At 40.1% G+C, this 25,590-nt stretch overlaps 1 protein-coding gene and 1 non-coding gene across 3 annotated transcripts in view; one reads left to right on the top strand and one right to left on the bottom strand.

Moving 5' to 3' along the window:
- Positions 1–3,827: 3,827 nt before the first annotated feature.
- The window catches only part of SLC8A2 (solute carrier family 8 member A2), a 253,348-nt gene continuing 231,585 nt past the window's right edge, over positions 3,828–25,590 (top strand). For both annotated transcript variants that reach the window (XM_053689092.1, XM_053689091.1), the window contains exon 1: positions 3,828–5,587. In XM_053689092.1, the coding sequence (XP_053545067.1) occupies positions 3,840–5,587 (1,748 nt within the window). In that variant the 5' untranslated portion in view covers positions 3,828–3,839. The remainder of the gene's footprint in view (positions 5,588–25,590) is intronic.
- LOC128636811 (U2 spliceosomal RNA) lies at positions 13,553–13,743 on the bottom strand. The gene has a single exon (XR_008398734.1). It is a non-coding gene; the product is annotated as a U2 spliceosomal RNA (small nuclear RNA).

The raw sequence follows: 25,590 nt of genomic DNA, 5'->3' as shown, positions 1-25,590 counted from the left end.
ATCTATCCATCTATCTTTCTGTCTATCATATATCCATCTATATATTCATTATTTTATCTATCTATCTATCTATCATCTATCTATTCATTATTTTATCGATCTATCCATCCATCTATCTATTCATTCTTTTATCTATCTATATATCTATCTGTCTGTCTGTCTCTATACATCTATCTATACATATATCTATTCATTATTTTGGCTATCTATCTATCTATCTATCTATCTATCCATCTATTCATTGTTTTGTCTATCATCTATCTATCAATCTATCCATCTATTCATTCTTTTATCTATCTATCTATCTATCTATCTTTCTGTCTATCTATTCATTCTTTTATCTATCTGTCTATCTATCTTTCTGTCTATCATCTATCCATCTATCTATTCATTCTTTTATCTATCTATCTATCCATCTATTCATTGTTTTGTCTATCATCTATCTATCAATCTATCTATCCATCTATTCATTCTTTTATCTATCTATCTATCTATCTATCTTTTTATCATTTTATCTATCTATCATCTTTCTATTCATTATTTTATCTATATATTATCTATCTATATATTTCCATCTATCTATTGATTCTTTTATCTATCTATCTATCTATCTATCCATCTATCTATTTATTATTTTATCTATCTATCCTTCTGTCTATCATCTATCCATCTTTCTATTAATTCTTTTGTCTATCTATCTATCTATCTATCCATCTATCTTTCTGTCTATCTATCTATCTATCTATCTATCTATCTACAATCTATCTATTCGTTTTTTTATCTATCTATCATCTATCCATCCATCTATTCATTATTTTATCTATCTATCTATTTATTCATTATTTTATCTGTCATCTGTTTATCTAACCTATCTATCTATTCATTTTTTATCTATCCATCTATCTTTCTGTCTATCTATCATCTATCCATCTATCTATTCATTATTCTATCTATCTATATCTCCATCTATCTATTCATTCCTTTATCTATCTATCTATCTATCCATCTATCTATTCATTCTTGTATCTATCTATCTATCTATCCATCTATCTTTCTGTCTATCTATCATCTGTCCATCTATCTATTCATTAATTTATCAATCTATCTATCCATCTATCTTTCTGCCTATCATATATCCATCTATTCATTATTTTATCTATCTATCTATCTATCTATCTATCTATCTATCATCTATCTATTCATTATTTTATCTATCTATCTATCTATCTATCATCTATCTATTCGTTATTTTATCGATCTATCCATCCATCTATCTATTCATTCTTTTATCTATCTATCTATCTATCTATCTATCTATCTATCTATCTATCTATCTATCTATCTGTCTGTCTCTATACATCTATCTATACATATATATATATTCATTATTTTGGCTATCTATCTATCTATCTATCTATCTATCTAATAGTGCTTTTTTTTTTTGCAACGTTTTTTGTTAACCTCTTTAAGAAAACCTACTTTTCTGAGTTACTTGTAAGAGTTTACTGTTCTATAACCTCCTCCGCTGGGAACCATTTCCTTGCACCCCTTTCTCACATTTCTCTGGTGCCTTCATTTCCCTGGTGTGATACCCCTTTGTTCCTCAAGTTCATCTTCCCAGGCAAAACTCCTCTCTCTAGTCCCCAGATAGCTGCTTTGATGTATCCGAGAGAATCTTTCATGTTCCGTTTGCTACCTCCTCACACACGGGAAGGTCATGTGAGTCTCTGCAGACTTTTAATATATCCGTATAAATTGCCTGTTTTCCATCTGTCCCACATTCTTAGGCTCAGGTGAAAGTATCTTGTCTACTAGAAGCTAGATTCCAAGGGATTAAGGCAGATTTGCCAGGGTTTATGGTCGGTATACATTATCAGAATGATAATCTCTCAGGGGATAGAACAAGAAGGCCTGCATGCAAATTAGGTCTATGTAAGGAGTTTCTTCTTCAAAATAAAGCATAGCAGGGAATTGCCTTTTGGTAGATGCAGTTACCCACAGCAAACTAAAGTAAAATAGGTTCATACTGTCTAGTGGAATGTTTACATGTGATAGATAGATAGATAGATAGATAGATAGATAGATAGATAGATGTGAAATAGATATATAGAGGTGATATTTATATATAGATAGATGTGAGATAGAAAAAGATATAGATAGATAGATGTGAGATAGATATATAAAGGTGAGATAGATGATAGATATATAGATTTTAGATATATAGATATATATAGAGGTGATATTTATATATAGATAGATGTGAGATAGGCACACAGATATATAGATAGATGTGAGATATATATAGATAGATATATGTGATGTGATATATATAGATAGATAGATAGATAGATAGATAGATAGATAGATATGTGATATATATATATATATATATATATATATATATATATATATATATATATATATATATATAGACAGATAGATAGATGTGAAATAGATACACAGATAACAAATGATCTGATATTTAGATATAGAGAATGGATAAATTGACAGGTAAATGGATTAGATAGATGGATAGATATATGTGATAGATAGATATATGTGATAGATAGATATATGTGAGATAGATTAATTCATATATTATCTGATATGTAGATAGATATAGAAAATGGATTGATAGACAGACATACAGGCAAACAGATAGATGATTGATAGATTAATACATGGATAACAGATTATCTGATATTTATATATATATATATATATATATATATATATATATATATATAATGGATAGACAGACAGATAGATGATAGCTAAATAGATAGATTAATACATGGAAAATAGATTAACTGATATTTAGACATAGATGTGAGATAGGATTATTCAATAATACATAGATGCTAATTGATAGATAATTAGACAGAAAATGTATGCATAAATTAATACATGGATAATAGATTAATTAATATGTACATACAGAAAATGGATATACATAGATAATGAATAGATAACAGGCAGATATTGGGTAATATATAGATTAGATAGATAGATAGATAGATAGACAGGAGGTTGATTTAATAGACAAAATGTAGGTATTACAATATAATATTAACTGAATTGCACTAGAAAATGAATTTAATATAGTAAACATGTATACAAATTTGGATAAATGTAGCAACCTGAATATATATAATTCATTTAGAGGGAATATTACCAGTCAATACATCCTGATCACTAGACCTGTGCTTCCCATGGGTTCTTCTTGTTTAACGGTATGAGAGACTCACTTGGCAGCAGATTCCTCCACGTCTCATTTGACAGTGGGGAGGTTTGCAGGTTGCAGCGGCTTCCCAGGGGTGCACAGAGGTGTATAAATAAGGCAGACGTTGAGTCTGTGCCTGTTTGACATCTCTCCTGAGAGCTGCACAGACAAAGGACTTGCTCAGTGTGAGGTAGGAGAGCAATCGACAACAAGGGCGTGAATATGAGATTAAAAAATAAAACAACAATACTCATTAGTTATCAAATGCTCCCAGCTGTAGCCATTCAAAACGTAGCTGCCAGGCTAACGACGACTTGGAGGGGTGTTTTCTCTATTCTACTTTGTTACTATGAAGTTGCTTTCCACTGAATTATTTTTTTAAGATGTTACATTTGGTTTTTAAATCTGGTGTTGTGCTGTGTAAATGTCACTATCTTCAACTTGAGTCAGTATTCATTGTATATAATATGATCTGTTTAACTGTTTCTTATTTCTGGACAAAGAGTAGATTTTACAATTCTATTTATCTGTTTTGTCTACAGGTTGAATAACTACTGACTGCCAGGAACACATTCCACCAGTTTGAAAAGGGACCTAGGAAAAACACTGCAGAACCATGACCTTCCCTGTAAGCCTAACATTTTTTCTTTCCTTATGTGTTTTTTTGGTGTCATCTTCCTCTGGGGAATTTGAAAATCATACATGTGGAAAACCGCAGGGCGAATGTCAACCTGGAATTTTGCTGCCAGTCTGGCTCCCTCATAACCCATCAATGGGGGACAAGGTGGCTCGAGCTGTGGTTTACTTTGTGGCCATGTTGTATCTCTTCTTGGGGGTGTCCATCATCGCTGACCGATTCATGGCATCCATAGAGGTCATCACTTCTCAAGAGAAAGAGATTACCCTCACCAAAGCTAATGGAGAAACTAGCGTAGCCACAGTACGCATATGGAACGAAACTGTCTCCAACCTCACTTTAATGGCTCTGGGTTCCTCTGCTCCTGAGATTCTCCTCTCAGTCATTGAAGTTTGTGGTCACAATTTTAATGCTGGAGATTTAGGCCCAGGAACCATTGTGGGCTCTGCTGCATTCAACATGTTTGTCATCATTGGCATCTGCATCTACGTGATTCCTAATGGTGAATCAAGAAAAATCAAGCACCCAAGAGTATTTTTTGTCACGGCTACATGGAGTATCTTTGCCTACATATGGCTGTACCTTATTCTTGCTGTAATCTCTCCAAATCGAGTGCAAGTCTGGGAGGGTCTGGTTACTCTCCTCTTCTTTCCCGCCTGTGTTGTCTTTGCTTGGATAGCGGACAAGAGGCTCCTCTTCTACAAGTATGTCTACAAGAGGTACCGTGCAGACAAGCGTAGGGGCATTATCATTGAAACAGAGGGTGAGTTTCCAAAGAGCATAGAAATGGATGGAAAGTTGGGAGCCTCAGCCGTGGCATCAGTGGAAACAAAAGAATCTGGAGCAATAGACAGCGCAGCAGCTGCAGCTGAAGCCAAGGAACTGGATGAGAGTCGTAAAGAGGTGATCCGTATCCTGAAGGAATTGAAGCAAAAGTACCCAGAGCGGGAGCTTGACCAGCTGGTGGAACAAGCCAATTATTATGCTCTACTACATCAGCAGAAAAGCAGGGCATTTTATAGAATTCAGGCCACCCGTATGATGATTGGAGCAGGCAATGTGCTCAAGAAGCATGCAGCCGATCATAGCAAAAAACCAGCCAACCTCCAGGAAGTGACACCTGACCCTGGAGAGGAAAATATGAGTAAAATATTTTTTCAGCCCTGCAACTACCAATGTTTGGAAAATTGTGGTTTTGTGACACTTAATGTGGTCTGTCAAGGTGGAGAAGGTACAAGCACCTTCTATGTGGACTATAAAACTGAAGACGGGTCTGCAAATGCCGGCTCAGACTTTGAGTATAGTGAAGGGACTCTGATCTTCAAGCCAGGTGAGACGCAAAAGGAGCTGAAAGTTGGAATAATAGATGATGACATCTTTGAAGAAGATGAGCATTTCTTTGTACGACTGATGAATCTGAGGGTTGGAGACGCAGAAGGGATGTTTGAGCCGGATGGGGAGGGACACCCTAAAGCACGCTTGGTGTCTCCCCTTATCGCCACAGTGACAATATTAGATGACGACCATGCTGGGATTTTCACTTTCGCAGAGAAAGTGCTCCATGTTAGTGAGAGCGTGGGAGTCCTGGAAGTGCGAGTGGTGAGGAACTCAGGGGCACGCGGAACTGTGGTCATCCCCTATAGGACAGTGGAAGGGACAGCAAGGGGAGGAGGAATTGATTTTGAGGATGCATATGGCGAGCTGGAGTTCCTGAATGATGAGACCTCGTAAGTAGCAATATTTGTACAATTATATATGCTATGCAACAATAGCTTGTTGATAAAACACATGTGTTATTGTGCATGCATCAATTAGGGGTAGTTCTAAGGGGTTGGTTTGAGTGATGACCCCTCTGAATCTAGTACCACCCACCACCCTTGGTATATAACTTTGTAGCAACCTTTGTTCAAAACCTTAAAGGGATACCAAACCCAAATGTTTTCTTTCATGATTCAGATAGAGCATGCAATTTTAAGCATCTTTCTAATTTACTCCTATTATCAATTTTTCTTTGTTCTCTTGGTATCTTTATTTGAAAAAACAGAAATCAAAGTTTTAGAGCCGGCCCATTTTAGGTTCAGAACCTGGGTTGCGCTTGCTTTTTGGATGGCTAAATGTAGCCACCAATCAGCAAGCCCTATCCAGGATACTAAACCAAAAATAGGCCGGCTCCAAAGCTTTCATTCCTGCTTTTTCAAATAAAGAGAATGAAGAAAAATGTATAATAGGAGTAAATTAGAAAGTTGCTTAAAATTGAATGCTCTATCTGAATCATGAAACAACCTTTTTGGTTATTGTATACTTAATTTTTAATGTATAGAATACTTCCTGTTATCAAAGATTGCTTAAACAGTGGTGCCCTTTAAGTGGAACACCAGTTTGGCACAGTTAATTTGGCAAATTTCTTTGCATACTTTATCACATTTTGGCAAAATTTCAGAATAGAACAATTTATCTACAATATTTCATTATGAAATCTTAAGTGGCAACTTTTGTAGTGGTACATTTTCCCTGCGGTATACTTTACCTGGTACTATTTATAGTGTCACACTTTACTTGTCACATTCAGTGGGACACTTTAATTGGCACCTTTCACACTGGCACATTTCTTAAGGCACTAGGAAGTAGAGCAGGTACTGAGGGCATATGGCAGCAAGGAAGGGGCACTAGGGAGAGAGAAGTAGGCAGCGACAGTAGGGCAAGTCCTGAGGGGATATGGCAGTAAGGAAGGGGCTATAGGGAGAGAGATGTGGGCAGGGGCAGTAGGGCAGTTGCTGAGGAGATATGGCAGTAAGGAAGGGGCTATAGGGAGAGAGATGTAGGCAGGGGCTGTAGGGCAGGTGCTGAGGAGATATGGCAGTAAGGAAGGGGCTCTAGGGAGAGAGATGTGGGCAGGGGCAGTAGGGCAGGTGCTGAGGAGATATGGCAGTAAGGAAGGGGCACTAGGGAGAGAGATGTGGGCAGGTGGCAGTAGGGCAGGTGCTGAGGAGATATGGCAGTAATGATGGGGCTATAGGGAGATGTGGGCAGGTGGCAGTAGGGCAGGTGCTGAGGAGATATGGCAGTAATGATGGGGCTATAGGGAGATGTGGGCAGGTGGCAGTAGGGCAGGTGCTGAGGAGATATGGCAGTAATGATGGGGCTATAGGGAGATGTGGGCAGGTGGCAGTAGGGCAGGTGCTGAGGAGATATGGCGGTAAGTAAGGGGCTATAGGGAGATGTGGGCAGGGGCAGTAGGGCAGGTGCTGAGGAGATATGGCGGTAAGTAAGGGGCTATAGGGAGATGTGGGCAGGGGCAGTAGGGCAGGTGCTGAGGAGATATGGCGGTAAGTAAGGGGCTATAGGGAGAGAGATGTGGGCAGGTGGCAGTAGGGCAGGTGCTGAGGAGATATGGCAGTAATGAAGGGGCTATAGGGAGAGAGATGTGGGCAGGGGCAGTAGGGCAGGTGCTGAGGAGATATGGCAGTAAGGAAGGGGCTATAGGGAGATGTAGGCAGGGGCAGAAGGGCAGGTACTGAGGAGATTTGGCAGTAAGGAAGGGGCTATAGGGAGAGACCTGTAGGCAGGGGCAGTAGGGCAGGTGCTGAGGAGATATGGCAGTAAGGAAGGGGCTATAGGGAGATGTAGGCAGGGGCAGAAGGGCAGGTACTAAGGAGATTTGGCAGTAAAGAAGGGGCTATAGGGAGAGAGCTGTAGGCAGGGGCTGTAGGGCAGTTGCAAATAGGATAGGGCAGTAGGAAAGGCAATGTAGGCAGGGTGCTGTAGATAGAGGGCAGTATTGCAGGGACAGAGGGGATAGGGCAGTAAGGAAGGGGCTATAGAGGGAGAGCTGTAGGTAGGGGCAATAGGGCAGATGCAAATAGGAGAGGGCATTAAAGAAGGGGCAGTAGGGAAGGTACAGTAAATTGTGTTCATTAAGGCATTGGGGCACTGAGCAAATGGCAGCTGTCTTACTAGGGCCCAGCAAACTGCTGTTAGTCTGCAGGGAACACTCAGAATAAACCAAGAAGATACAAGCAAGCTCATTAGGCAGCTGTATTAAAGGTAAATATTTTCTTAATGCTACAGTACAATAGACAAGTGTTTATAATATGAAGTATAAATAATTATATTGTGCAGACTCCACAAGAAAGAAGCGCAGAATGGGCAGTTTTGCAGCAGTTCCAGCTTGCTTGGTGGTAAGCTTGATCCTCCAGGCAGAAATCAAGTGATCCAAGCACTTTAGCTTCACTATGAAGCTAAGTTGTCTCGGCTGCCAGATTGTACCAACTTATTTCAGAGCTGGGGCGATGCCAGCAATGCTCTCTGCTCTCCCCTGTGTGATGTAAAACTTGCTGAAAACCCACATTTTTCTATCAGGCTTCTAGAAGTGTTCGATATAAATAATGCACAAGATATTTTAATGACAAACAAGTAACCTAAGGGCACATCCCAGCGACAAATAAAGCTGTTCGCTCCACCCGACATATGTTGCCTGAACCGAGGAAATAGAATTTATGTTACTATACTTCAGATGCACAAAGCTTCATGGGCTGAAATGCCCCTGTTTCCGCGCGAGTCTTCAGGCTCGCCCGAAACAGCAATTAAGACCGCTGAACCTTAACTGGTCCGCTGCCTCTGAGGCTGCGGACATCAATCCGCACGATCCTATACGATCGGGTTGATTGACACCGACTGCTAGCGGCCGATTGGCCGCGAATCTGCAGGGGGTGGCATTGCACAAGCAGTTCACAAAAACTGCTTGTGCAATGCTAAATGCCGACAGTGTATGCTGTCAGCAATCAGCGATGTCTGTTGGACATGATAAGCTACAGCATATCATGTCGGACAGACGTTGATAAATCGGCCACTCAAAACATAATAATAAAACAAATTTCTATTCCTTTTTGAGTGTAGCAGCAGGCTTCTCAGTATTCTTTTAATGTAAGTTTTTTTAATCTTCAGATAACTATTTAAGGAAAAATATACAAAGCGACTAGAAATAACTAAAGATACAGGTCCCCATTTATCAAGCTCCGAACGGAGCTTGTGGGCCCGTGTTTCTGGCGAGTCTTCAGACTCGCCAGAAACAGCAGTTATGAGGTCTAAAGACCGCTGCTCCTTAACCTGCCCGCTTGCTCTGATGAAGCGGACAGGAATCGCCGGAAATCAACCCGATCGAGTACGATCGGGTTAATTGACACCTCCCTGCTGGCGACCGATTGGCTGCGAGTCAGCAGGGGGCGGCATTGCACCAGCAGCTCTTGTGAGCTGCTGGTGCAATGTTAAATGCGGAGAGCGTATTGCTCTCTGCATTCAGCAAGGTCTTGCGGACCTGATCCGCACTGTCGGATCAGGTCCGCAAGACCGTTAATAAATAGGCCCCTAAAGGGATAGTCTAGTAAAAAAATAAACTTTCATGATTCAGACAGGGCATTTAATTTTAAACAACTTTGCAATTTACTTTTGTCATAAAATTTGCTTTGTTCTCTTGGTATTGTTAGTTGAAAGCTAATCCTTGGAGGCTCATATGCAAATTTCTTAGCACTTGAAGGCCGCCTCTTATCTGAATGCATTTGGACATTGTTCCACAACTAGAGGGCGTTAGTTCATGTGTGCCATATTAGATAACATTGTGCTCGTGCCCGTGGAGTTACCTAAGAGTCAGCACTGATTGGCTAAAATGCAAGTCTGTCAAAAGGGTCTCACCCTGTGACATAGTAGCTGACATTGCTATGAGTATGTAGATATGCTTTCACATGCAGCTCTTTATTGGGTTTGAGCAGGATGTTGCATATGGCTTGAAACACACAACACTAGAACTAGCTGTATATTTGAACCCTTAAAGGGACACTAAACCCAAATGATTTATTTCATGATTCAGATAGAGCAGCACTTTTAAAGGACCAGTAAACACATTAGATCTGCATAATCAACAAATGCAAGATAACAAGACAATGCAATTCTGAAATTCAAATGAGTAGTAGATTTTTTTATAACAAATTTCAAAGTTATGTATATTTCCACTCCCACTGTACCGTGTGATAGCAATCAGCCAATCACAAATGCATATACATATAGTCTGTGAATTCTTGCACATGCTCAGTAGGATCTGGTGGCTCAAAAATTGTAAATATAAAAGACTGTGTACATTTTTTTTAATGGAAGTAAATTGGAAAGTTGTTTAAAATGACATGCTGTATCTGAATCATGAAAATTTAATTTAACCTGAGTGTCCCTTTAAGCAAATTTCTAATTAACTTGTATTATCAATTTTTATTTGTTCTCTTGGTATCTTTATTTGAAAATTCAGGAATGAAAGCTTAGGAAACGGCCCATAGCCACCACTCAGCAAGCGCTATCCAGGGTGCTGAAGCAAAAAGAGGCTGGCTCCTATGCTTCCATTCCTGCTTTTTCAAATAAAGATACAAAGAGAATGAAGAAAAAATGATAATAGGAGTAAATTAGAAAGTTGCTTAAAATTGCCGGCTCTATCTGAATCATAAAAGAAAAAATTGGGTTTAATATCCCTTTAAATTAGCGTACAGATGTCAGGTAGCCTGCTACTGTACTTGGCAACTCTTGTCCTGTTAAATTACCAATCTAGGCTTTACCTTAAATCTGTGCCAAATTTCCTCAATCATTGCAGAGACATAAGGTTTGGGGTAGCTTGTCACATAGATTGTAGTTGCAGCAGTGAGTCAGGCAGTTCAAGAATTATTTTGGTTAGGATGAGAGATGGTAAGCCTCTCTGAATAGGTCTGTTTTCATGGAGCGTCTAAAGCTATACAAGGTTGGAGACAATCTTATGGAGCGTTCCAGAGGACAGGAGCAGCATGTGAGAAGTCTTGGAGACGGGAGTGGGATGTAGAGATAACAGGAGTGGAGAGACGTAGGTCAGAAGTTGATCGAAGAGGACGGGATGGGGAATATTTGGAGATGAGAGAGGAAATGTAGTTTGGAGTTAGACTGTTGAGTGCTCTGTAAGTTAGGGTTAATACTTTAAATTGTATTCTAGAGTGTATGGAGAGCCAGTGTAGAGACTGGCAGAGCGGAGCAGCTGATGTAGATCGGCGACTTAGCTGGATGAGTCTAGCTGAAGCATTCATAATAGATTGGAGAGAGGAGAAGCAATGTTAAATGCCAACAGCGTATGCTGTCGGCATTTAGTGATGTCGGGCGGTTCGCCCGACACTTAATAAATCTACCCCTAACACTCACATATGCACACTCACACACCCATACTCACAAACTTACACATATGCACACACACATATGCACACTCACACACCCATACTCACAAACTTACACATATGCATATGCACACTCACACACCCATACTCACAAACTTACACATATGCACACACACATATGCACACTCACACACCCATACTCACAAACTTACACATATGCACACTCACACACCCATACTCACAAACTTACACATATGCATATGCACACACACATATGCACACTCACACACCCATACTCACAAACTTATGCATATGCACACACACAAATGCATACACCCATACTCACAAACTTACACATATGCATTTACACACACATGTGCTTACACTTACACACATATAATGGAAAAAATTACACTCATACACTCGCTCAAATGGATTTTATTTTATCATAATAGAAACATGTCATTCCAGCACTATATTTTCCCCACCCAATATCCCAATACATGACATACAAATACAGCTAAAAAAGATGTCACCTTACCCTGAAGATCTATTAGGCTCCATCATCATGAAAGAGGGAATATAATGGAGGTATTACGGCAAGGGGTAGAGCTAATGGGGCAGGGAGAAGCTGGATGAGTAGATATAACAAGACCAGCAAGGCAGCGCACTATTGGACAGCATAGAGATAAAAACATTGGGCCAAGTGGAGCGCTAATTAACACTCCCACTTGAGCTTTAATTGCGCAAGAAGTAAGCTTTTTGCGCTCGTTGAGTTGCGTTCGTATTATCAGTTGAAAGTAAACTGTTTTCGCTTGAGTGCTAACCCAGCGTGTGAAAAAAACAATCTTAGAATGTTGTGCATTCACATATTCCCCTATTGAAGTCAATGGAGAGAAAAAAACAGTCCACTCTCGCGGAAACCTGATTGCATATTCTCATGTGCCCAAACCCGACATGAACTTAGAACATATTCTGCTATGTGAAGAACATTGGAATTTGAAATATTTGCAGTAAATACATAGATAAACACTTTATTAAAAATGAATATTGCATAAATATGTTTCTTTTGCATGATGTACCGAGTCCACGGATTCATCCTTACTTGTGGGATATTATCCTTCCTAACAGGAAGTGGCAAAGAGAGCACCACAGCAGCTCCCCCCTTAACTCCACCCCCCAGTCATTCTCTTTGCCAGCTCTTAGAAGGAAGGGTAAAGTGAAAGAGGTGTTAAACTGTTAGTTTTATTTTATCTTCAATCAAGAGTTTGTTGTTTTTAAATGGTACCGGTGTTGTACTATTTACTCTCAGGCAGGACATAGATGAAGATTTCTGCCTGGAGGATGATGATCTTAACATTTGTAACTTAGGTCCACTGCTGTTCCCACAGAAGCTGAGGAGTACAGGAAAACTTCAGTGTGAGGAACGGTTTCTTGCTATACAGCAATGAGGTATGTTCAGTCATATTTTCTGCAGAGACTGTGTTAACTCAGAAAGGCTGACAGTATCCCCATTAGGGGAAGGGTAAGCAGTAATCCTAGTTTGATAATAGGCATTACTAACTTGTATAAAGGGCTAATTTTTTGGCACTCAGTTTGTTTATAAGATATTGGGCAAACTATTGTGTTTCTGGGAGTAACGTTTTTGATTCTGATGGGACGTTGGTTTGAGGGTTCATTTGGCTTATTTAGGGGTTTTTATAACCCACATGGCTTACAAACTAGGTTTGATGAATTTTGTATAGGCCCCAGCAACATTGATTGAGGTGGGCGGGGCCTATTTTTGCGCCTCAGTTGCGCAGTTAGTTTATGCAGACAAGCAGCAAGCAACTTCTCCAGAGGCCCTGATACTCTTCTAAGGCCTAATCAAAGCTTTTTCCTCATATTATAGTTCCCTAAGGGCAGTTAGGTGCCACAGCAGAGCTGTGGCAAGGTGCTAACAGGGTTTTTTTTACCTGTTTTAGACATTTATCAAGCTGGTTTTTTCATTTGGGGGTTTATTGCTTATTTACTTGTGGTGCAATCCTCCTAAAGCTTAGTGGGTACACTGTAAAAATTTCAGAAAATTTGAAGCAATTTTAACCTGTTTTGCAGTTTGTGTATGCCTTTTTTTCTCTTAAAGGCACAGTAACGTTTTTGCAAATTGTGTTTTTTTCATTAAATAAAGTGTTTTCCAAGCTTGCTTGCCTCATTACTAGCCTGTTAAACATGTCTGACACTGAGGAAACTCATTGTTCAATTTGTTTAGACGCCATTGTGGAACCCCCTCTTAGAATGTGTCCCACTTGTACTGATATGTCTATAAATTGCAAACAGCATATTTTGACTAATAAAAGTTTGGCATTGGATGATTCTCAGACAGAAGGAAATCAGGTTTTGCCATCTAGTTCTCCCCAAGTGTCACAACCAGTAACGCCCGCACAAGCGACGCCAAATACTTCTAGTGCGTCTAATTCTTTTACCTTGCAAGATATGGCTTCAGTTATGAATACTACCCTCACAGAGGTTTTTTTTTTTTTTTTTTTGTGCACCGGTCCTGGAGGTACTGCAATACCAGGTCAATGCGTGGAGTGGACAGAGCAAGCTCTTCTTCCATCTCCCTGTTTCAAAAATTCATTTAATATATGGCACCCAGATAGGGCGCGTATCAGATATTAAACTGATAAGAACAGATACTACACTTGATCTTAGCCAAAAGGCAGAGAAGCGATCCTCACAGAGGTTTTATCTAAACTGCCAGGGTTGCAAGGGAAGCGCAGTAGCTCTGGGTTAAGAACAAATGCTGAGCCTTCTGACGCTTTAGTAGCCGTATCCAATATTCCCTCACAATGTTCTGAGGTAGGGATGAGGGATTTGCTATCTGAGGGAGAGATTTCTGATTCAGGAAGGATGTTCCCTCAGACAGATTCAGATATGACGGCATTTAAATTTAAGCTAGAACACCTCCACTTATTGCTCAGGGAGGTTTTAGCGATTCTGGATGATTGTAACCCTATTGTAGTTCCAGAGAAATTGTGTAAAATGGATAAATATTTAGAGTTTCCCGTTTACACTGATGTTTTTCCGGTCCCTAAGAGGATTTCGGACATTGTTACTAAGGAGTGGGATAGACCAGGTATTCCGTTCGCTCCCCCTCCTGTTTTTAAGAAAACGTTTCCCTTATCTGACACCATAAAGGACTCATGGCTGACGGTCCCTAAGGTGGAGGGAGCTATTTCTACTCTGGCTAAGCGTACAACTATACCTATTGAATACAGTTGTGCTTTCATTGATCCTATGGATAAAAAATTAGAGGGTCTCCTAAAGAAAATTTTTGTTCATCAAGGGACCATCCCTTTCAAAGGTAAGACCCTATTTGGGCCTGCACTGAAAGAAATCATTTCAGACATCACTGGAGGGAAGGGTCATGCCCTCCCTCAGGATAAGTCAAATAAGGCAAGGACCAAACAAAATAATTTTCGTTCCTTTCGAAACTTCAAGAGTGGTCCCACTGCCTCTTCCTCTGCTGCAAAACAAGAGGGGAACTTTGCTCAATCCAAGCCAACCTGGAGACCTAATCAGGCTTGGGACAAGGGTAAACAGGCCAAAAAGCCTGCTGCTGCCACTAAGACAGCATGAAGGGGTAGCCCCCGATCCGGGACCGGATCTAGTAGGGGGCAGACTCTCTCTCTTTGCTCAGGCCTGGGCAAGAGACGTTCAGGATTCCTGGGCAGTAGAAATCGTTACCCAGGGATATCTTCTAGATTTCAAGGATTCTTCTCCAAGGGGGAGGTTCCATCTTTCTCAATTGTCTGTAAACCCAACAAAAAGAGAGGCGTTCTTATGCTGTGCCGAAGACCTTTTTACCATGGGAGTGATCTGCCCAGTTCCGAAAGCAGAACAGGGGCAGGGGTTCTACTCCAATCTGTTTGTGGTTCCCAAAAAAGAGGGAACTTTCAGACCAATTCTAGATCTCAAGATCCTAAACCAATTCCTAAGAGTCCCATCTTTCAAGATGGAGACCATTCGGACTATACTACCAATGTAATCAATATATGACCACCGTGGACTTAAAGGATGCGTATTTACACATTCCTATCCACAAAGATCATCACCAGTTCCTCAGGTTCGCCTTCCTGGACAAGCATTACCAGTTTGTGGCTCTTCCCTTCGGGTTGGCCACGGCGCCACAAATTTTCACAAAGGTGCTAGGGTCCCTTCTGGCGGATCTAAGACCACGGGGCATAGCAGTGGAGCCTTATCTAGACGACATCCTAATTCAAGCATCGACTTTCCAATTAGCCAAGTCTCACACGGACTTAGTTTTGGCCTTTCTAAGATCTCATGGGTGGAAGGTGAACGTAAAAAAAGAGTTCTCTTTCCCCTCTCACAAGAGTCTCATTTCTAGGGACTCTGATAGACTCGGTGGACATGAAAATATTTCTGACGGAGGTCAGGAAATCAAAGATTTTGTCCACCTGCCAAGCTCTTCATTCCATTCCTCGGCCGTCAGTGGCTCAGTGTATGGAGGCTAACCGGACTAATGGTAGCGGCAAGGGATATAGTTCCGTTTGCTCGCTTGCATCTCAGACCACTGCAACTATGCATGCTCAATCAGTGGAATGGGGATTATGCGGATTTATCTCCTCAGATAAATCTGGATCAAGAGACCAGAAACTCTCTTCTTTGGTGGTTGTCACAGGATCATCTGTCCCAGGGAATTTGTTTCCGCAGGCCAGATTGGGTTATAGTGACGACAGACGCCAGCCTTCTGGGCTGGGGTGCAGTCTGGAATTCCCTGAAAGCACAGGGTTTGTGGACTCGGGAGGATATTCTATGCTCTTCAGGCATGGCCTCAGCTGGCTTCAGCCAGATTCATCAGATTTCAGTCGGACAACATCACGACTGTGGCTTATATCAATCATCAGGGGGGAACAAGGAGTTCCTTAGCGATGATAGAAGTTTCAAGAATAATCCATTGGGCAGAGGCTCACTCTTGCCATCTGTCAGCGATCTATATCCCAGGGGTAGAGAACTGGGAGGCAGATTTTCTAAGTCGTCAGACTTTTCATCCGGGGGAGTGGGAACTCCATCCGGAGGTGTTTGCTCAACTGGTTCAGCTATGGGGCACACCAGAAGTGGATCTGATGGCGTCTCGTCAGAACGCCAAACTTTCTCGTTACAGATCCAGGTCAAGGGATCCTCAGGCAGTACTGATAGATGCTCTAGCAGTACCCTAGTCGTTCAACCTGGCTTATGTGTTTCCACCTTTCCCTCTCCTTCCACGTCTGATTGCCAGAATCAAACAGGAGAGAGCATCCGTGATTTTGATAGCGCCTGCGTGGCCACGCAGGACTTGGTATGCAGACCTAGTGGACATGTCATCTCTTCCACCATGGTCTCTGCCACTGAGACAGGATCTTCTGATTCAAGGTCCATTCAAGCATCCAAATCTAATTTCTCTGCAACTGACTGCTTGGAGATTGAACGCTTGATTCTATCTAAGCGGGGTTTCTCTGAGTCGGTCATAGATACCTTGATTCAGGCTCGAAAGCCTGTTACCAGGAAAATCTATCATAAGATATGGCGTAAATATATTTTTTGGTGCGAATCCAAAGGCTACTCCTGGTGTAAAATCAGGATTCCTAGGATTTTGTCTTTTCTCCAAGAGGGATTGGAGAAAGGATTGTCAGCTTAAAAGGACAGATATCTGCTCTGTCTATTCTGTTGCACAAGCGTCTGGCAGATATTCCAGACGTCCTGGCTTTTTGTCAGGCTTTAGCTAGAATTAAGCCTGTGTTTAAACCTGTTGCTCCGCCATGGAGCCTAAATTTAGTTCTTAAAGTTCTCCAGGGGGTTCCGTTTGAACCCATGCATTCCATAGATATCAAGCATTTATCTTGGAAAGTTTTATTCCTAGTTGCTATCTCTTCAGCTCGAAGAGTCTCTGAACTATCTGCATTACAATGTGACTCGCCTTATCTTATTTTCCATGCTGATAAGGTGGTTTTGCGTACTAAGCCTGGGTTCCTACCTGACAGGAATATCAATCAGGAAATTGTTGTTCCTTCTCTGTGTCCTAATCCTTCTTCTAAGAAGGAATGTCTGTTGCACAACTTAGACGTGGTTCGTGCTTTGAAATTTTATTTGCAGGCAACCAAAGATTTTCGTCAAACATCTTCTTTGTTTGTTGTCTATTCTGGAAAGCGTAGGGGTCAAAAGGCTACGGCAACTTCTCTTTCCTTTTGGCTGAAAAGCATCATCCGTTTGGCTTATGAGACTGCTGGACAGCAGCCTCCTGAAAGGATTACAGCTCATTCTACTAGAGCGGTAGCTTCCACATGGGCTTTTAAAAATGATGTTTCTGTGGAACAGATTTGTAAGGCTGTGACTTGGTCTTCGCTTCATACCTTTTAAAAATTTTACAAATTTGATACTTTTGCTTCTTCGGAGGCTATTTTTGGGAGAAAGGTTTTGCAAGCAGTGGTGCCTTCCGTTTAGGTTCCTGTCTTGTCCCTCCCTTCATTAGTGTCCTAAAGCTTTGGTATTGGTATCCCACAAGTAAGGAGGAATCCGTGGACTCAGTACATCATGCAAAAGAAAACAAAATTTATGCTTACCTGATAAATTTCTTTCTTTTGCGATGTACCAAGTCCACGGCCCGCCCTGTCTATTCAAGACAGATGGTATTTTTTATTAAAAACTTCAGTCACCTCTGCACTTTATAGTTTCTCCTTTTTCTTCCTTGGCCTTCGGTCGAATGACTGGGGGGTGGAGTTAAGGGGGGAGCTATATAGACAGCTCTGCTGTGGTGCTCTCTTTGCCACTTCCTGTTAGGAAGGATAATATCCAACAAGTACGGATGAATCCGTGGACTCGGTACATCGCAAAAGAAAGAAATTTATCAGGTAAGGATGTGCACCCCAAACCACTCACCACAATTGATGGTGGTCCAAGGTGCAAATAACAGCCAAGCACCCCCTTACCTCTTAGCAACAGAGCGATGAAGAAATTGACAATGCTGCTCCTAGAGGCTGCATGGCTGATCTGCTCCGCAAACCACTCTTAACCAATGCCTGTGTGCAGCCTGTAAATGTGTGCATTGAACTCTTAAAGAAAGTTTATTTAAAAAAAAAAAAGTACACTCTGGCTGTGAGGCCTCTGCTTGAGTGAGGCCTTAGGCATGCGCCTATTTGCCATAATTGTAGACCCGCCTTTGCGTGCTATTTTTAAATACAGCCCTCTAGTTGCGTTCCGGGGGGACAGGTTTCCTATCTGCAAACATTATCTGGCAGGTGAATGATAAATCTCCACCACTGAGTGCGTTGGAACCCTGAAACATCTTTTTAGATTAGTTACATAACTAGAAACATGAACCTCTCACTTCCACCTCTCACCTCCTTCACAGATATTGGGAGAAGTCATCTTAATGCACAGACATGAATAATAGATTCAATAGTCTGTAAACTATAGTACGTTGATAGATAGCTCTCATTTATTTAAGACCTTACCTAATAAGCAACCCCTCATACATACACAATTGTTGGCGTCTGTGTTGTCTCATCAGTGAGTTATTACATCTCCCCGGCTAAGCAGAAGATAAATCAAGATCTTAACAGCCCTCAGATACCAAAACAGATTGTCTACGCTATTACATAATCTGCAAAAACTAAAGGCTGCGTGTCAGCATAAGGTGTCTCGTAAATTAGTTTATTTTCATGTAACTAAGTGCTGCACTATGAATATTATTAAATTCACTTTCAAAATGTATTTTAGATTTAAAAACATTGCAGACTTTCTTTAAAGGGACATTAAACACTTAATGCATTTTATAAACATAGCATTGAGGTTATTCCCTTCCTCCCTCTAGTCTTGGGGGCCGCCATATTGAAAACTATGTTTCACTGCATTCCAGTGCTAATGTGTTTGTACATATGCAGCAACTCTGCTTCAGATACCTGAAGTGTAACCTAGGTTCCAATATGGCTGCACCCATAATTAGAGGGAGATGCATGAAGTGAATTTAAGGCCAGATTACAAGTGGAGCACTATTTAATGCTCCCGCTCAAGCGTTAACTGCTCTAGAAGTAAGCTTTTTGTAACAGTTTTCGCTCATGCGCTTACCCGATGCATGCAAAAAGACGAACTTAGAATATTGCGCGTGCGATAACGTATTCCCGCACAAAAGCCAATGGAGAAAAAAAAATTGGAAAAAAACCCACCCAACTAGCGCACAAACCCGAATGCATATTCTCAAGTGCGCTAACCCGACATGAAAATATGAATATTTCACATTCTAATGCTCTTCACATAGAAGAATTTGTTCTATTTATTCATAAATAAGTATTTCTGCATATATCTGATACTATTTTGGTACAATAAATATCTATACCTATATATAGATGATTATATATAGGTATAGATATCTACAAATATATATACACTCACCGGCCACTTTAGGTACACCTTGCTAGTATCGGACTGGACCCCCTATTGCTTTCAGAACTGCCTTAATTCTTCATGGCATAGATTCAACAAGGTGTTGGAAACATTCCTCAGAGATTTTGGTCCATATTGACATGATAGCATCACGCAGTTGCTGCAGATTTGTTGGCTGCACATCCATGATGCTAATCTCCCATTCCACCACATCCCAAAGGTGCTCTATTGGATTAAGATCTGGTGATTGTGGAGGCCATTGGAGTACAGTGAACTCATTGTCATGTTCAAGAAACCAGTTTGAGATTATTTGAGCTTTGTGACATGGTGCATTATCCTGCTGGAAGTAGCCATAAAGTGATGGGCATGGTCAGCAGCAATACTCAGGTAGGCCGTGGTGTTTAAACAAAGCTCAATTGGTACCAAGGGGCCTAAAGTGTGCCAAGAAAATATCCCCCACACCATTACAGCACCACCACCAGCCTGAATCGTTGATACAAGGCTGGATGGATCCATGCAATGCTTTTACAATCTCCTATTGGCCAATTTTCGTGAGCCTGTGCAAATTGTAGCCTCAGTTTCCTGTTCTTAGCTGACAGAAGTGGCACCCGGTGTGGTCTTCTGCTGCTGTAGCCCATCTGCTTCAAGGTTCGACGTGTTGTGCATTCAGAGATGGTATTCTGCATAACTTGTTTATAACTAATGGTTTTTTGAGTTACTGTTGCCTTTTTATCATCTCAAACCAGTCTGCCCATTCTCCTCTGACCTCTGACATCAACAAGGCCACACAACTGCCACTCACTGGATATTTTCTCTTTTCCAGACCATTCTCTGTAAACCCTAGTGATGGTTGTGCGTGAAAATCACAGTTTTTTTAAATACTCAGACCAGCCCGCCTGGCACCAACAGTCATGCCACGTTAAAAGTAACTTAAATCCCCTTTCTTCCCCATTCTGATGCTTGGTTTGAACTTCAGCAAGTCGTTTTCACCACGTCTAGATGCCTAAATGCATTGAGTTGCTGCCATGTGATTGGCTAATTAGCAATTTGTGTTACCAAGCAATTGGACAGGTGTACCCAATAACGTCGCTGGTGAGTGTATATATAGGAATATCTATAAATACTTAGAACATTCTGCTATGTTCAAAACATTGGAATGTGAAATATTTATAGTAAATACATAATTAAACACTTTATTAAATATGAATATTGCATAAATATGTTTTTTTTCATGTATTCATCTACTTAACTGCAAAGGGCTCCAATGTACTTATATATTTGTCTATATATGTGTACATATGTATTTATGTGTTTATATGGGTATATAAATAACTAAAAATACATATATACACATATAAATACATATGTACAAATATATATATATAAATATAAATATATATATATATATACATCTTTAGATGTATATTTATGTAGCTCTATGTTAAAGCCTTTTACCAGCCTTCTTTTTTCTGACACCCGAGACCTCATAGCTTTGAGCACTTATAACTTTTTTGTGTATTTTTTTAAAAAATATTTTTTATTAGGTGGTGTTATTATGAGTGTAACTATACTTTGTAATGTATTTTTGATGTTTTTTTGTGACACTTTTTTGTTTCGCAAAACAGTTAACCATAGCTCTGAGGATGTGCTAACCCGACGAGCGTTAACTTAAATTGCGCTCAAGCGATCGTGTTTACTTTCAACTTGTAATACAAGAAGAAAACTTGACGTGCACACCCTCAATATATGCCTTATCGCTTGCGCATAACTGTTAGCACTCCACTCGTAATCTGGCCCTTATCGTTTTATGTCCCTTTAAAGGTGTATTTGTGGAAATTGGAGACCCTTCAGATGACATATTAGAGAAATAAGATTTAGTAGCACAAGTTTAGCTGTTATTTAAAGTGGTATGAAACACCTTTGGGATTGTAATATAAAATGTTTAATTATGCACTGCAAGAAAGATTTTATTATTTTCTATCTAATTATTTATTGGGAGCTCAGACCTGACTTGAGACCCAGTACCCCTCTTCCATCTTCACTCAGGGAAGAATTCAGTAAACAATTGGGAAGCAAAATACCTAAGCCGTCAGTCCGTCCATCCATCCATCCATCCATCCATCCAGGGGAATAGTCTCTTCTTCAGGACCTGTTCAATCAATTAGTACTGAGGTGGGATCTTTCAGAAATAGATCTCATGGCGGCCAGATTGAACTGCAAACTTACGGTTTATTGCACCAGGTCAAGAGATCCAATGGCTCACATGATAGATGCATTAGTCTGCCCTATGAACTTTTGCCTGGTCTATCTATTTCCTCAGTTTGTTCTTCTTCCAATTGTCATTGCAAGAATCAAACAGGAATTGACTTTTGTAATTCTAAAACCCCTGCAGAACTTGGTATGCGGACCTAATACAGATGACATCTCTTCCTCCATGGGCTGTCCCCTAAGGAAAGATCTCTTGTATCAAGGACCCTTGTATCATCTGGATCTCAAATCTCTGAATTTGATGGCATGGAGTTTGAACAAATAGTTCTCAAAAATATATGTTTTTCAGATTCTGCTATCTCTACTTTACTGCAAGCCAGAAAACCTGTTTTGCAGAATAATTATCATAAGATATGGAAAGCTAACTTACTTTTCATGTTCTTTTAGAGGTTTCTCTTGGAAATCTATTAGAATTAGTTCTTTAAAGGGTCAGATTTTAGCATTATCAGTTTTGCTTCACAAAACAACTTGCCAAATTACCTGATGCTCAAACTTTTGTCCAGTCATTGGTGAGAATTCGCCCATTTCTTCAGCTAGAAGAGTTTCTGAATTATTTGCCCTGTCTTCTGATCACCCCTTCTTGATTTTTCATCAAGATAAAGCGTTGCTCCAGACTAAGGGGCCGATTTATCAATGTCTTGTGGACATGATACGCTGTAGCGTATCATGTCTGCCAGACATCGCTGAATGCCGACAGCATACGCTGTTGGCATTTAACATTCTACAAGCAGTTCTTATGAATTGCTTGTGCAATGCCGCCCCCTGCAGATTCGCGGCCGCTAGCAGGGGGTGTCAATCAACCAGATTGTATGCGATCGGGCGGATTGATGTCCGCAGCCTCAGAGGCAGCGGACGAGTTAAGGAGCAACAGTCTTAAGAACGCTGCTTCTTAACTCAGGGGTATTTGGCCCCATTCGTGCCTTGAAAAATCGGCTCCTATTTACTATCGAATGTAGTGTCTTAAGAAAATATTAATCAGGAAATTGGTGTTCCTGCTCTGTGACCAAATCCTTCTAACTCCAAGAAAAGCCTATTTCACAATTTGGATGTAGCCTTAAAATTCTATATTTAGCCTACTTAATACTTTAGTCAGCATTCTAGCTTGTTTGTCCACTTTTCAGGTCCCAGAAAGGGTCAAAAGACTACAGCGGTGGCCTTGGCATCATGGCTAAAACAGACTATTTGTAAGTTTACTTGGTTGCGAGAAAACCACCTCCATAAAGAGGAACTGCTCATTCTACTAGATCTGTATCTATTACTTGGGCCTTCAAAAATGTTGCCTCCTTGGAAAAGATCTGCAAGGCGGCAACATGGTCTTCTCTTCATACCTTTTCTAATTTTTTTCTTTTTGATATTTATGCTTCTTCCGAAGCTGTTTTGGCAGGAAAGTTCAGGCCGCATTGTTTGTCAAATAGGAACTGCCATCATTTTGTCTCACCCGTCCTTAACATGGACTCTCAGCTTGGGTATTGTATCCCATATGTTATGGACACCTATGGACTCTCCTCATCTTACAAAGAAAACAAAATGTATACTTACAGATAAATGTCTTTCTTTCAGGTTGAGCAGAGTTCATAAGACCCTCCTACATTTTTACTAGATGGGTGATAGTTCTTATATGCACCCCTTAACCCTGTTTTCTGCCTTTCCTACCATTTCTATCTCTGTCCTCTGCTCGGCTATACGTAAACTGAGTAGAGAGAAGAGGCGTGAGGGATTAAAGCTTTAGTGAGGGTTCTTGACCTAGTGGGAGGAAATTTATCCCACATGTTATGGACACCTATGGACTCTCCTCATCCCGAAAAAGACATTTATCGGTAAGTATAAATTCTGTTTTGTGGGTCTCCTTAAAGTTTACTACACTTACTTGTTATGTGGCACAGGCACATCCTTGCAGTATTTTAGCTAATAGCGCTCTGTCATTTTCAGTGCCGATGTTGAATGACCAAACACATTTATGAAGCCAAAGGAATAAAACTTCTTAGCTGTGCTGAAAAATAAAATGTAGATGCAATCATTTGAAAATAATCATTTTGTTGTTTAAATGCATGATAGGAAGTGAGACAGTTCTACCTGAATAATAAAGTTGAATGTTCTCCCAGTGAATTTATATTTAGTATAACTAGCAGTATTTTTTATACATAAATGAGAGAAGCACAAATGCACAGTCCAGCTGTATGCCAATTATGACCTCTAGTTAGTGCCCCTAAGAGTGATAGCAAGAAACCAGATGTGTAACCACTAACCAAGTGCCTTCATATGGATGCGCCTCACTGATAATGCCCACACAAGGCCAAAATGTATGTCTGCGGTTTGCCATAGCTCTTGTTCAGAGAGGAATTGCCTGGTATTTCGGAGCTAGACTGTACTTCCTAGACTGCACCAGACTGATATATTGCACTGGGAAAGACATCATCTAGGCAAAAAGAGGCTACAGCTGGTGTGATAACTATCTATAAAACAAGAAGTTTGAGTATTAATTTTATTAGTAAAATGTGCTTAGATTAGGCCATAAATTATTCAACCTAGAGCATGAATGATGAATGTATTGTAACTGTACGTATGTACTAAAATAAGAGGCTGCTCAAACATCAAGTCAATTTGGTATAAACTATAGAAAAGTTCCCGCCCAACCATTTTACACTTAAAAAAGCATCACATATTCATAGAAGCTTGTAAGATTACCTAGGGGCCTTGTTGGACATGTTCGACAGTTCCTCAGTGGGTAATTTTAGTGAAGGAGTCTTTCTACCCCAAAGCATAAATTGAAATAAATATAGCTTAAGGTTATCGACCACTCTCCATTAAACTCTGGTCAATTTAACCAAGCTCATGATGCTAAATGCAGCTAGGGAAGGGACAAAGATATAGACAAGCGGACAACCATTAAAAAGTTACAATTTTTAAAAATTGATTAATTTAATTTAACTAAACCCATGATACTGAGATCAATGACGTTAAAAAGACAAAGAATTTACTAAGAAGGCATCGGTTAGGACAGTATTTTTGCCCTACTGAACAACGTGTTATCCAATTTATATCATAAAATTGTAATATCTATTACATTACTCTCTGCTCTTTTTCATATACTCTGCCCAATATAGAGGTGAAGGATAATTTCTATACTACGTCTGTATTAATATATTGGGCTAAGGGCGCCAGGGCCTGTTTTCTTCAATACATTCAACTCTAATACATTAATAAAATCTCCCCATTTTTTTAATCTCATTAAGTCTTGTTTCTCTATCATATAATACATCGAATACCTCCGTATTTATTTGATCTTAAAGTGCTGCCTGTAGATCCTGCACACTTGGGCCTCGCTTATTCAACCATCTTATCATTATCATTTTCATAATTAACCTGTCTATTATAGGCAAGTAAAATGTTCATAAAGTTTAAATCAATCTTCATTCTAAACATTTTAATACAATAAATACATATCTTGCACATCCAACGGAAACCACTACCGTTTATGTAAATGGTTATAATTGTAAAATATTGGTTATGCTAAGGTAAAGTAGTCTCGCTGGACAGAACGAAAGGAGCCTCAGAAACCTTGCAGACAGAACAAGGGACTGACTGTAGACTTTTCAGGGCTTTTCCAACTACAGGGAGTGCAGAATTATTAGGCAAGTTGTATTTTTGAGGATTAATTTTATTATTGAACAACAACCATGTTCTCAATGAACCCAAAAAACTCATTAATATCAAAGCTGAATAGTTTTGGAAGTAGTTTTTAGTTTGTTTTTAGTTTTAGCTATTTTAGGGGGATATCTGTGTGTGCAGGTGACTATTACTGTGCATAATTATTAGGCAACTTAACAAAAAACAAATATATACCCATTTCAATTATTTATTTTTACCAGTGA

Source organism: Bombina bombina, chromosome 7 (assembly GCF_027579735.1).
Source record: "Bombina bombina isolate aBomBom1 chromosome 7, aBomBom1.pri, whole genome shotgun sequence".
NCBI lineage: Eukaryota > Metazoa > Chordata > Amphibia > Anura > Bombinatoridae > Bombina > Bombina bombina.
The sequence above is the reverse complement of the archived record's forward strand: the minus strand, read 5'-3'. Positions and strand labels throughout refer to the sequence as shown.